General features: G+C 39.5%; 1 protein-coding gene across 2 annotated transcripts in view; it reads right to left on the bottom strand.

Moving 5' to 3' along the window:
• Positions 1 to 15,234, bottom strand: part of LOC101479224 (receptor-type tyrosine-protein phosphatase gamma) — a 371,804-nt gene that overhangs the window by 145,035 nt on the left and 211,535 nt on the right. For both annotated transcript variants that reach the window (XM_076883640.1, XM_076883639.1), the window contains exon 3: positions 81 to 263. In XM_076883640.1, the coding sequence (XP_076739755.1) occupies positions 81 to 263 (183 nt within the window). The remainder of the gene's footprint in view (positions 1 to 80; positions 264 to 15,234) is intronic.

Here is a 15,234-nt window from a genome sequence, read left to right as displayed (position 1 = left end):
TTGTTGTAAAGGGAAGCATAAATCAAGAACAAAAAAAGAAACTTCAACAAAAGGACAAACAGAACATGTGTTATGTTTACCTGTTTTGCCAGTGTTCTTCATAGATGTCTTATTTGAAGATTCTATGTTAAAACCCTCCAGTGTCAGCTCCTGATATTCTCTGGATATTTTGGTATCCTTATCCACAATATTGATTGGTGACTGGTTTCTCTCTCCACATTGTGGGTAGGCAGATGCCCAGCCCTCATCTGGCCCATACATACCTGGGGAAAATAAGAAATACAACAGCATCTCATCACTTGAAAAAAAATGTGAATGCAAAACTGAGATATAGTCAAAAGTTTCAACACATCCCCTAATTTAATGTTTTTTCTCTATTTTCATGACGATGTATATTGTAGGTTCTTACTAAAGGTGTCAAAACCATGAATGAACACATATGGAATTATGTAGTAAACAAAAAAGTGTCAATAACTCAAAACGTGTTTTATATTTTAGATTCTTCAAAAATCCACCCTTTGCTTTAATTACTGCTCTTGGCATTCTCTCAATGAGCTCATGAGCTCCTGGTTTTTCAACAGTCTTGAAGGAGTTCCCAGAGATGCTGAACACTTGTTGACCCTTTTGCCTTCACTCTGTGGTCCATCTCATCCCAAACCATCTTGACTGAGTTTAGGTCAGGTGACTTTGGAGGCCAGGCCATCTGGCACAGCCTGGAGGTGTGTTTGGTGGTCATTGTCCTATTAATAATTAAATGATGGTCCAACTAAACCCAAACCGGATGGGATGGTATGTCGCTGCAGGATGCTGTAATAACCAGGTTGGTTCAGTGTGCCTTCAGTTTTGAATAATCCCCAACAGTCTCCCCGGCAAAGCCCCCCCACACCATCACACCTCCTCCTCCATGCTTCACAGTGGGAACCATGCATGTGGAGATCATTGTTCACCATTTCTGCACAAAGAAATGGTGGGAGGAGCCAAAGATCTCAGATTTGGACTTATCAGACCAAAGCCGAGATTTCCACTGGTCTAATGTCCACTCCTTGTGTTTCTTGGCCCAAACAAATCTCTTCTGCTTGTTGCTTTTCTTAGTTGTGGTTTCTTAGCAGCTGTTTGACCATAAAGGCCTGATTCACAGTCTCCTCTGAACAGTTGATGTAGAGATGTGTCTGCTACTTGAACTCTACGTGGCATTTATCTGGGTTCTGATCTGAGGTGCTGTTAATGTGTCTCAGCTGGTGTCTCAGATGAAGTTATCCTCAGCAGCAGAGGTGACTCTTGGTCTTCCTTTCCTGGGGCGGTCCTCATGTGAGACAGTTTTGACGTAGTGCTTGATGGTTTTTGCACTTTGGGGACAAGTTTTAGCAATTTTCCGGACTGACTGACCTTCAGTTCTTAAAGTAATGATGGACTGTTGTTTCTCTTTACTTAGCTGATTGGTTCTTGCCATAATATGAATTCTAACATTTGTCAAGTAGGGCTGTCAGCTGTGTACCAACCTGACTTCCGCACAACACAAATGATGGTCCCAACCCCATGAAGAAGAGAAATTCTAGAAATAAACCCTGACATGCACACCGGTGAAGTTAAACCATTTCACGTGACTACACCATGAAGCTCATTGAGGGAAAGCCGAGGGTTTGCAGCAGTGTCAACAAAACATAGGGTGGCTACTTTTTAGGATTCTAAAATTAGTTATTTATCAATTTATTGTTTGCCACATAATTCCACATATCTGGCTTCATACATTTGATGTCTTCAGTTTGTATCTACAATGTAGAAAGTTGTAAAAATGAAGAAAAACCATTAAAAAAAAAGGTGTATGCAAACTTATGACTGGTAGTGTATATCAGAGCAAAAGGGCATTTCAGACCTCTCTGAAACCAGCTGACAGGAAGCACTGCTAAATTATGTGAATCCCTATCAAACATTCCACAACTGGGCAATGCTCACTGTCAGCTACCCTGAGCACCAATCAGAGGAAGCTGCTGAAATACAAACCCTTTTTGTTCATGAGGATTTCGGAAGATTTCAAAATGTCATTATTTGAGGGCAGGTTATATTCACAAATTCTGTTTCGTGAAATAATACATATGATATTGACCTCTATATCTGGTTTTGCACTGCTGACTCCTTTTTTCAACCACAACATAACTACAAAGGCCAGGACTGAAATCTCACAGGGCCCAGCTTTAACATCTCAATGTTTACTTAAAGACTTGGGGTGCATTCCAATAGTTCACTTTGTTTAGGAGGGTTTCTAACTGAGAGACATCAGCCAGACATATCTGTGTGGGGGCAGTAATATGAGCTGTGAAAATTCTCCAAAGATTAAGGAAAGGAGCATCATTGCTTCCTTTAGCATAGGATACACTGAACCATCCTTTATGAAAGGATAGGAGAAAATGCCGTCCCATAATTCATTGCGACGTAACAGCCCACCAGTCATGAAAACCATCGACATGATAAGCAAAGTTGCACAGATCATATAAATGTTAATTATAACTGCATTGCAACCGCTGACATATTTAGAGTTTTTCACAAAAATGTGTTAAATGTACACCTGAACTCTGAACTGTGAATTAGTGGCTCAATAATCCAGAAGAGAGAGAATGGTGCAGGCCTACAAACTAAATAAACAATCCAGTGTAAGCTCAGGCAAAAATGGTGCAATAGAGATAAATATTTGTTAGAGGTTGCTCGCTGTGTGCGCACTGCTGAGAAAAAAAAGTGGCTTGAGAAAAAGAAGCTCATTTCAATTAATTCCTGTCAAAGTGAAAATCCCGGTGTTATTGAGGAACAAAAGGTGGGGCTCACTTCTAAACACTCAGCGTGAGAACTGAATGAAGAGGCACTGAGGCTTTGAGCCATCAATGCAAAGTGCCAATTATGTGATCGTTCTGATAACTTCTGATAACTCTTAGTAGCAACTATCACTACCACCACAAGGCATAAGACATATTTTTTCTCAGCATTAGATTTTGGACAGTCTGTGGTACTGTGGCAGTTTAGTGCAGACGGCGTAATTCACATTTGCGTGACTAATTTAATTCTTCTCCTGAAAGTAAAGGTTTTAAAAATACATATGCACAAGGCAAGCCACCAAATGACACTCCTTTACTTAGTACATTCAGTTTTTTAACATCAAATGAATGCTGTGTGCTGGTTAGTTAATGTTGCCCTAGATCTTCCTTCTACTTTAAAATTCCAACTTTTGCAATGAAATAATATTTTTCACTGCCTGTTCAGTGTGGCAAAGTAAAATGCACACTGTGTAGTCTCTGCACATTGTAGTTTTGAAGACAGTAGTTTTCCCACTAAGGAGAGAGTGTAAAGCTGTTCCATTTTCAGTGCATCGCTTGTCTGCACAATTGCCACACCCAGTTTTCCTTGACTTCAGTGAATTGCATGAGCTGAATAAAACATTATTAACATACAAGTATAGTATATTCATATTTGACTGAACATTCATATGTGATGGAATTATTGACAAATTAAGTATAACATAGAAAAGAAGAAAATGTCATTAAGTAATTTTAAAGTTTAAACCCTGTTTTAAGTCATGGATTTAAAAAAGTCAGTTAGAGAGGAGATAATAAGGTGTGGCTTGAATGATTGTATGTCAGCAACAATGAGTTCCCACTGCAGGTTCAGAGGCAAATGTGAACCTGCAAATTCTGTTTGCATTTTTTGTTTTTTTCTCTGCTCATTTCTGACGTGTTAGATTAAAGAATCAGAAGGGAAAAGTGCATCATCAGATCTGGTTGTGCTCATTCTTACCTCCAACCTGCTTTCTAGCAAAGATCAGAACAAGGTCAGCATTAGCTGTTAATTATACAAGTATAATTCAGGTGATTAGATTATTACTTTGTGATTATTATTATTTGATTCCACTTTTCCACTTTTGCCTACTAAGTTGCTTTAAGAAAATATCCTGCAAATAAATTCTAAATTGTGCCCATTCCCTTTTAACCCTTTGTGAAACAGTAAAGGGGAAAAACTGAGATACGCAGGGTGGACCTCCAGACACCAGAGGCTGTTAAAACCAGTCCCCTCACCCATCTATCCAAGCTCTGCTCTGCCTGCTGGGTTAGACTCATAGGATCCACACATCCTGCATTGGGGTGCTGGTTCCACAAATTTATATCCACCACAGTTTTTGGCTTCCACACACCATCACTACCTTCAAGTGAAGTCTGCGCCACATACTCCCATTTAGATAAAAGCTGTACAGTGAAGATCACTTCCTTTGATTTCTTAAGAGCATTTGACATAATCTAGTAGCTGCTACCGGAAATATATGTAATTATCTGCCATCTCATGGGTTACTGACTACCTGACATAAAGATCAAATTATGTGAGACTTTGTAGTGTCCACAAAGGACTACAGTCTCTTCTTTCCAGTTCACACAGTCTCTTTCCCTGTTCACAGTTTCAGTTCCAGTCATCTAGTTGTGGTAATCGCAGATATAGAAACATCTTTTACATAACATGCTACGATTATCTGTAACATAGATAATATGACATTGTACCGTATTTTACGCACTATAAGGTGCACCTAAAATCCTTAAATTTTCTCAAAAATCAAAAGTGTATGAATATGTATGCATTCCTGTTGTGCTTACTGACCTCGAACCGATTTTATGTGGTACACGCCACTCAAAAATCTGTCAATAAATGGTTAAGTACGACTTTGGTAAGCTACGAAGCCGCACCGATTGATGGATTGTTGGAGCATTACGGCTACCGTAGTCAGGAACCTCGTGGAGTGATCTGGGTCCAAACTCCACTTCAGCTCCCAAAGTCAGACAAACACTGCGGCATCACTGAGAGTTAAGAACTCTCTAAATTATTTCATCTTCAATAAAATGATGAGTGTTAGTGCTTTACCAGGTGTAACAATTAAGTTTAACATCCAGGCATCCACGAAAACAGAATTTATTAAATATAACAGAGTTAGAAGTTAGCAGAGAGTTAGCTTGCTAGTTTCCACCTAAGCATGATATAGCATGTTCTGACGGAGAGATTTATGAAAAAATTAAAACGTACAGCTCTGCTATCACTTCCAACATAAATGAAGACAGAAAACTAAACAGCAGTGACGTTTGTAGGGTTACTGAAGTTGGGCTAGCTAGCATATAATGATGTGCTATGTGATCGCTAGCGACACAGCTATGTTAGCATAAAATAACATAGCTGTTGGAGCTCAGTCTGGGGGGAGTTCGTTTTTTCTCCTCGTCTTTCCTCATGTTGTGCATTTTCCATTGTTGTTCGGTTCCGGGTCGTTCCATGCTTGTGCGGCTGACCGGCCAGCTACCCAGCCTGACCTGTTTCCCCAATGTGATGTTTGTGTACGGTCGGCAAAGTCAGTCTCTTAAATGCCCCTTGGGGATAAATAAAGTGTTCTGAATCTGATAAACACAGTGAAGCTGAAGGATGAACGCTAACTTTTTCCACTCGATGAAAGTTAACATGAGGGTTCCCGATGGTTAAGGACAAATGCAATCGGATGGCAGGATGCTGTAAACAGACCAAACTTCAGGCAGGAGAAAAACTGAGATAATCCATCCACAATACGAGGTTAGTCATTCACATACTGCAACAACATGGGAATAGAGCAGCTGGAGAGAATTCAACATTAATGAACCATTGGTACAGAAGTGGAGGAAGCAAGAAGTATGAGTTGAGTAAAGTTTGACATATTTGACTGTTTGGTTTCGCTTAATGCGCCTTATAATCCAGTGCCTTATAATCCAGTGCCTTATAATCCAGGGCACATCGTTCATATCTCTCTCTACAAATTACCAACCAGGCATTAAATCTGTTCGGACCAGCACCTACCACCCTCTGGCTGATGGAGCGGCTGAAAAAGACTTTGAAGTCCATGAGTCATGAGTACAGGGTGGGCCATTTATATGGATACACCCAGGGCTGGACTGGGACAAAAAATCGGCCCAGAGTCTGGAGAGGTTCGAATGTCGGGACTATGACTGGCGATGGTTGAATGTTGTCAGTGCGTATGCCCCACAGGGTGGATATCAGTGAGAGGACAAAGAGGATTTCTGAGTGACTTGGATGAAGTGGTAGAGAGTGTTTCTGGGGGGACACAAAGAAAGAAGAAAATGACCTGCACTGAGTCGCTATACAGAGAGATCGAACTGGAAAGAATATGCAGCAAATTAGTGTTCTTAAGAATAGATATGAAAAAAGTGAAGGTGGTGTGGTGAGGGTTAGACAGATTATAAATGATTATATCACAGGGACAGCTTACATTGAGCAGCTTGGAGGGAAAGTTAGCGAGACAATGCTAAGATGGTTTGGACAAGTGCAGAGGAAGGATAGTGGATATTATATTGGACAAGAAGATGCTGAATATGCAGCGGGCTGACAGGAGGACAAGAGGAAAACCATAGAGAAGATTTGTTCATGTCTGGCTCTGTGGTGGGAGGTGAAGGGGTGTGGTGGAAACAACATCTTAGTGGAAGTGTGCCTTTTTTTTACCTGTCCTGTCTGACACTGTAGCAATCAGAATTATTGTCTGAAGGCCAAGCAGAATGCCCAACAGATTTACTTTCACAAGTGGATCATTACGGCTTTTCCCAACTAGTCCACTTGATTGCCATAGTTTGTTCGATCTTCATTATGTATTTATGTATTTTTACTTTTAAGTTATTACAATTGAAACAGACAGGAGCGGGAGATAGGAAAGGGGAAATGAGGGCCAACAGGAGGAGAGGGAAAGAAAAAAGGAGAGAAAAGACACTAAGTGTGACTTTTTCTGTCACTTGTCTTTCCCTTCTGTGTGTGTGTGTGTGTGTGTGTGTGTGTGTGTGTGTGTGTGTGTGTGTGTGTGTGTGTGTGTGTGTCAGTGGTGGAGGTTGAAGGCTGCCATCATCCTCTCAAGGAGAATTTTGTTTTCCAAATTCCTTCACGCTCAGTTGGACATTAAAGTGGGATTAATGGTTAGCGGCATGCTGACTGACGGGGTCAGTCGGACATGGGACGTGGTGTGAAATCACTTCTCTGTGGGCCTGTGACAAATAGCTGACAGGATGGCCATTCCTTCTAAGAAAAAACCTAGCCTGAAAAGTATCTCCTTATATAGCATGTCTGACCATGCAATCCAAAAAGAACTGCATAGCATGCCAGAGGAATTGAAAACTGGAGCATGCACAATTGAGGCAAATGGCCCGAGACCGACCACACATGGAGGACAGCAAAGACAACTCATAGGTGTTTAAATTTGGGCCCGCACCTTCAGAATCAAGACATTGAGGGTCATAATCATGTTTTATCATTTAATAGGTGATCCCCTTCGCCAAAAATGACCAGTGTTGGGCAAGTAACTTTGAAAAAGTAATTAATTATAGTTACTAGTTACTTCTTCAAAAAAGTAACTGAATTAGTAATTGAGTTGCAAGATTCTAAAAGTAATTAATTACTTGAAAAGTAACTATTGTGTTACTTTAAAAAAAAGTTTAACCCTCTGGGTTCCAGGGTATAATTGGCCATTTGATGTTTCCTCCACATTTCACCTTTAAAAACTATTTACTTTGTTTGGTCTCATTCTTTTCAGCACAGCCTCATGTGTCTGAATTTACAGTCATGTTTTCATTTTGATATACTGTATTAACACAATTGATCTGAAATCAGACAAAAAACATAAAATCAGAGTAGAAAAAGTGATATTTTCACCGTAACAACCACAAACATGTTTAATGAATCATATTTCATAACTTTCAATGCAAATATAAATTGTCAATTTTAAAATCATATGTACAAGTTTTGCAAACAAAGTTATTTGCAGCCATTTCAAACTGTTTACAGAACAATCAGCTGTTCTTCAATAAGATGCCACAAATTATTTGTGCCACTCCAAATATTTCTGTCCACTATAAAGGAAACATCACAGCCTGATACCTGCAGGTCTGACAGCAGCAGGTGTGTCACTGCTGTTTCTACCTGGAGACAGCAGTCGCCTCATTGTTCTGACACACAACACAAAACTATCCACAACACTACACACTAACTACACAAGACAACACGTTATCTACACACTCCAAACACGCTAAACGTCACAAATCTCTCACATCTCAAAACTTGCTGTCTCTCCTTTTCTGCTCTCTCTCTCTCTCTCTCTCTCTCGCGGTCACTCCTAAATCTTCCCCCTCTTCCTAAACAACTAATTGTCATGTTGCCATATCATTTTTTGATTGGTCGACATGGTGCATTTTTCCACCAACACGAACGGGTTGTTTGTTGTTTTGTTTTCTTGGTCATAATCAGAGAGTGCTCGCAGCGCTGTGCTTAGACAGTAAACATGACGAAACTATTCAGGAAAAAACGCCGCGTACATATTGTTTATCATGACTCTGGTTTTGCGTGGCCTATCAACACAATTTAAAAACTTGTTGCTTTGTCATCTTGAAGTGGTCATGTGATTGGCTTACCACGACTACTTTATTCTTCCTCAGTCAAACAGCAGCACTCGTGCGATTGTTTTGCCCCCTGAGCTCCAGGTGTTTTGCCAAAAACTGATCATCTGGCAGAAAGTGATCACTGTCCGCGGGAGCGCGCAGCTGCTTAAAGCTGTAGCGCCCAGATTACTTACAGCTACTTCCTGCAGCTGATATAAGATGCGGTAAACTGACACAGCTTCAACCGTCTGTTTGCTGAAAAATAGTAACACGACTGCATTTTCTTGTTAGTAACGGTAACGGCAATGTAACGATAGAAATAGTAATTAGTTAGATTACTTGTTACTGAAAAACGTAACACAGTTAGTAACGCCGTTACTTGTAACGCCGTTATTCCCATCACTGAAAATGACAGAAAGCATGATCAGCATCAGGATAAAACAAGGGTAAATATTGGCAGAGTGGCCTTTCCCATGATGAAAGGAGTTGCAGAAAGGATTTTAAAAGTGACACAGAGGTCACCAGATTTCGGTGCGACAGGTAATCCAACCGTAGTCTAAATTCAATGTTTTGGATTCTGTCTTGGCTGACCAAAGCACAGTCAAAGGCGTAATGGTACAGCTCGATTTACCAGTAGCATTACAACAGCCTTCCAGTACCATGGGACAGGTTTGTGACAAAAACAGATTTCACTAATTCCACAAGTCATCTTAACACATGGAGTTTATCTCCTATAGCAGCCTATATGTTTTTCCATGGGCACACTCACTCTGATCAGCTCCTTATGACATACACAGCAGACACACTGACAGTAGACAATGTCTGAGGAATCAATTCTATTGATGTTACCCATTTAGTCAGTTGGAAGTCATCATGATAGTCATTTTAGCTTTTTTAAAATTTGCAGTAGTACTTAATCCCCCTGCCGCTGCGCGCACGCACGCACGCACACACACACACACACACACACACACACACACACACACACACACACGCACACACACACATACACGCACACACACAAACACACACACACACGCACACACACACGCGCACACACAAACACACACACGCACACACACAAACACACACACGCACACACACAAACACAAACACACAAACACATACACGCACACACACAAACACACACACACACGCACACACACACGCACACACACAAACACACACACGCACACACACAAACACAAACACACAAACACACACACGCACACACACACCCTCAAAAACAGCGACAAAAAGAAAAGCCCCAGTGCCTCAGGGAAGAGTAACACATGCTCGTCATTAAAGTTCATAAATAATTCCTGATCACATGTGGGAGGTGCTGTTTCCCAAAGCTCTGATTGTTAGCCCTGCAGGGGGTGTTTTTGTTTTTTCTGATACTTCTGTCAGAAATATATATTGCAATATATACGTTTTTAAGGATTTTTTTTTTTTTTTAATTAAGACATCAAAAGACATGCAAAGGAAAACATTTTTTAGTGTTTAGATCTTTATGACTCATAGAGTGCTTCAAACACCTGTCCTGTAATAATATAAGGAAATTGATGATGAGGATGAACCCAAAACATACACATACACATGTGGTCAGACAAGATAAACAAAGTCTCTATAACATAAGATAAACACTCAGTCATTAAGTCCAAAATGCAATAAGAAGTAATATATACATCTTTATTGGTCCCTACCAAATGCTCAACACTGTTGATTTACTATGTTATTATTGTATAAACTTGCCCCACAAAAACTAAAAAAAGAGAGGAGAAAGTATAGATACCATGACGGCTATAATTCAGATATAAATTAGCATAACTTCATAATATTCTTCCAAAAGCAAGTTTCAAAAAGTTCTTTTAAAACTGAATAACAGGTGAACATTGCTGTAGGTCCACATGTAAACTGTTCCACAGTTTCACTCCAAAAGTTACAGTTTTTACAGCCGCTAGGACACATTTCTCAATACTTAGGTCACTTTTGCAAAACTCTTCACACAATCCTCCTAACTGACCGTCAGCTTGGCAAAGCAGTTCATTTCACATTCAAAATGCACTACAACTACCAAAACACTTTATTCAGGTCTCAAATAAACTCATTCTTCCAGAACACTAGCAAAGGTTGACAGCCGACAAACACACTTTGTCACCCACAAAACGATGACCTAAAAACACTAACAACATGTAGCATTACAGTGTTTTCTTGTGTAAAACAAGGACACATCTCTGTTTATAATTTCAATATATGTTACTGGAATGAATCAGACATCATGCAGAATTCGTTAATATTTGTTTATGTATTTTTAGTTTTTTGCACTAAGAAATCCCAAAATACAAGAATTTGTATACACACCATCCACTGATACACATACAATAGTAATGCTAATCTACTCGGTCTCCTCCATTTGGCCACAGGTTCTCATCCACATCACATCTTATGTCATCTAGGGCAACACACCTAGGAAAGAATCTTCTGGCTGCCAGAATTGAAGGAGTTGAACAATTGAAGGAGTAACACCTGTGTAGATGTTCATCCACAATGAGAATCAGCTGTGGCTGGTTAAACTGCATTTTTAGATTTAAAATATGTTTCAATGAAATATTGCTGTTGGATTTTGCTCTTTTCAAGTTTTGCATTGTGTTATTGTTTTGACCATAAGTTTAACATTTTTGAAAACAGTATGTAAGCACATGCAAAATGTCCTGTACGTACAAAGATTTTTGGCAGTTGTTGTGTCTGAGTGAGAAAATAATTCATGAAATTTGAGAGATGTAGTCATTGAATGCATTTTGTGCCAAAACAATGATAACTGATCCTCAGTTTAGCCCACATAGACTTCTGTTGTGCTCACTGTGTGAGGAGTTTTGCAAAAGTGACCTAGCGTCTGTAAAAAACTGTAATCCTGGCAGCCGTTTTCGTCAAGCTTAATGCTGCTGTACATTAACACAGTACAGCACATATGCTTTGGTCTTATTATGGGACTCTCTGCAAAACGAAATAAAACACCGGTCTGTATCCAACTGGCGTCAGTGGAACATTCCACATCCTCCAGTTACAAATAAGGATAAACTTGCAACTATTATCACATTTACTTTGGATCTTTTTCTCAGGCTAAGTAAATCATAAATTACTGTTTGTGAAGTGATGAAGTGTAAATGTGCTGGATCTAGCTCAGAAAGTAGAAGAGGTCATCTGTGCTTTGATTGCTGGCTGATACAGTCTGCATGCCAAAATATCCTTGGGCACAATGCCAAATCCTGATGTGTTCATCCGAGTGTGAATGTTGATAGAAAGCAAAAATGTTTGTGAGAATGAGGATAAAGTAGTATAAATGATTTTTATAGAGCAGAAATTCACTATATAAGAATCAGTCAGTTTAAATGATTATTATTGAATGAAAATGATTTAACTTTTTAGCATTATTCATTAAGTGTTTTATTTGCTCATTATCTGGAAGAAAGATCGGCGTTTGAGGTGCATTAAATACACGAGTGTTCGAGGGGTTTTACAGCCTTAAAACATCTGTAATAATTGTAAAAAATAAAGTTGGCTACTTTGCGGATTTCACCTATGGCAGGTTATAAGATAAGATAACCTTTATTAGTCCCACACGTGGGACTATTTTTAGAACGTAACTCCCGCGATAAACGAGGGACCACTGTACATGACATAAACAATTTCAAATGGCTTCTTTCTGCCCTCGAACAGTATTTACAGCAGCAATACTTTAACTTTTCTTTGGACTTTGTCTCTCTTTTCATTTCTGAATTTAGCCTCTTAAAAGTGCCAAAGATACCATAAGAAATGTGGCATGTAAATGCCCAATGTTTATGCATTTATTTCAGTTTGGCTAAGATTTTAGGCCAAATTAGAATTAGTGCTTAAAATTAGTGGTTCAAATTTGCAGGATGTACAGAGGAGGTCAGGACAGAGGTCTACAGCCATCTGTAAAACATCCTGGAGGCTCTATCGTGGTTTGGGGCTGTATTTCAGCCAGTGGTGTTGGAGAGCTTGTTAAAATGTGTTTAATTATAAATGTACAAAGCTGCCATCAGATTTCCCATCAGTGGCTTTGTTCTTCAGTATGACAGATCTCACACAAACAATAACATCAATTTAATGGCATTTGCTATAAGAAGCAAACCGACAAACCTGTGAATTATGGTGACATCAGCTTATAGTTTGAGGAATTGCGGAGTACGCCGCAAACCAGGAGCGCTCTTTCAGAATTGTTCAGAAACTAATTTTAAATATATTCCTACACCACGTAGCCTTACCCGTTGACATGGGCAAGCCAAATAAGAAAGCAACTCAAGCTCCAGCGGATGATGGTCTCTCTGAAGATTTGGGACATTTGATATAAGGATGTGTGGAGTGTGTTTCACTCCATAAGCAACTTTTGTGTTTTTAGTTCATTCACTCATGTTCACAATATAGTTCAAGGAGAAGCTAAGTGTTTAGGAGTTCCCCCCTTTGTTTTGGGTGAATGGTAGTGAATGTTGAATATAGACAGATAAAGCAAAAATCACAGTATCACTTTTTTACTCAAACAAAAGCAGGTTGGTGAGGTTTTCTATTCAAATTTTACTGCTAAAGCCAGGGGTGCTGCTACAAAAAGATGTGACTTTTCAGTCAGAGGAAAGAATTTCAGATCCAGCAAGGTGTTATGTAATCGTTTGGGGTCACTTGTTCTCAACTCCTTTTATTTTACAATCAGTATACGCTCAATGATTCAATTCAATTTATTTACACAGCGCCAAATACAACAACAGTCGCCTCAACAGTGTTGTTCTAAGTGCTCCATGTTGGGATAATGAGGATTTTTTTCACTAAGCTGTTCACTACTTTGCCTAATCATAACAATTACAACATCAAAGTAGGAGATGACTTTAATAGCGTCCTTTACCCTACACCGTAAAATCCAATTAGTTATCGTTACTTAAAAAAAACATGCAAACCGTTTGCAATAAAAAAAATTAAGGTGTTACATACCTTAAATAGTTCATATGGGGAAGAACAAAACTATGCTGACGAGTGCAAAGTGGCTTCATTCAGTGAGCGCAGAAACCTGAGAAGGTTAATGACTGTCAGTGTATCGCACATATGTGTGGATGAATTTACATAGATCTAGTCTCTAGTATGAACCCATGGGCTAACAGTTTGAGTGAAGAGTCTTAATGTAGTAAACAATAGATAAGAACTGAACAATTAAATCCACTTATTGACAAGTGAGATTTGCCAAATGTCATCGGTGGAGGCGATGTTGTACACCTTTGATATGTTGTCCAAACGAGCTCATCACAGGATTATGGTGGGAAACCGCCCAAACTGGCCTTAACCCTTTAAAACCGGTCAGAGCGGGCACGCTCCGTTTTGCGCAACTACTTTTAAATCCCGGTAGCACTGCAACCACGTAAGCTAGCGCAATAATTTTTTTTGCATATGAAACCAGAGGAGTTGTACTTACATCTTATGCCATCAGCTTGTCCTCGGTCACGGTTTCCTTCCACATATAGCTTTGCAAAAACTGCATAAAAAGCACTTGCAGCAACAAAAACAATATTCCAGAAACACACTTTGCCGATCCGATCAGCTGCTTGTAACACTTCCTATGTTGGAATAGACGTCCGCCATGACCTGCCTGAAACCGGAAGTGACGTCATTTTCGCGAAAATGTCGTTTTTTACCATCAGGGCCTCATGAGCCTATACTGGTGTTTTTTAAAAGTTATGTTTGACTTTATGACTTTCTGTGTCGTTTCTGCGATGCTTAGGACTCATATTGCACTGCTGGAAATAGTTTATTTTGATGCATATGCTGCTTTTTGCAAATTTGCATCATAATATTTATTTTCGTTTTTCCTGCAGTATATAAGAATTGGTGTATTTAAAAAAAAAAAAAACTATGAAGACACTCAAAATAAATTTCCTGTGGTGGGAAACTATTTTGTGCAACTTTTTTGTATTTACAGTTTTGAGGGATAAGCCTCTTAAAATTCTCTAACTAGAAATATATGTTAAAAAAACAAAAACGATTTTAAATTTTTTTGTAGTTTATTGCACTTTTTTGCAATTTATGTAATTACTATGCACTTAATGTCATGATCCTGGGTCTGCTGACCCAGCGTTTTGTGTTTAGTTTATGTAGCCTTCAGGTTTCCTAAGTTCATCATAATCATGCCTAGGTGTTTCTAGTTATTTTCCCCTCGTGTTTCCACTATGTTAAGTCTCCCCTGCTTTTCATGTATTTCATGTCTGTGGCTTATGTTGTCAGTTCAGGTTGTCATGTCTATATCTCACTGTGTTTCCTGTTTTATTGTGAAGAGGTCTGGTGTGTCTGTGTTCATCATGTTCAGTTACTCTCCCCCTGTGACGTAATTATGTTCATGTGTCAGCTGGGTTCCCCAGGTGCTGCCACTTCCCTCATTATCCTCCTGTGTCCATTTAGTCTGTGTGCTCTCAGCCATTCTTTGTCAGGTCGTCCGTTGTATTCACCCGTTGTATTCGTCCGTTGTTTCCTATGACTCCGCTCCAGGTATCCCTGTCAGTTTGTTATGTTTAGAGTTTTCTATGTTTTGTTTTAGTTCACCCAGTTTAGGTCATTGTTTAGTTTTCATCGATTCCCTATTATTTTGTACCCTCGTTTCTTGCCTTAATAAACGGCTTGTTTTGTTATTCACATCTCATTTCGGTCTGCGCTTGAGTCCTTCCCTGCAACATACGGTCTGCCCTAGCCAGACCGTGACAGTACGACCTGACCAGTATGGACTCAGCAGACCGCGAGCTCTACGAGCGTCGGGAGGCAG

Source organism: Maylandia zebra, linkage group LG5 (genome assembly GCF_041146795.1).
Source record: "Maylandia zebra isolate NMK-2024a linkage group LG5, Mzebra_GT3a, whole genome shotgun sequence".
Lineage (NCBI taxonomy): Eukaryota > Metazoa > Chordata > Actinopteri > Cichliformes > Cichlidae > Maylandia > Maylandia zebra.
This window is presented reverse-complemented; position numbering and strand designations above follow the sequence as displayed.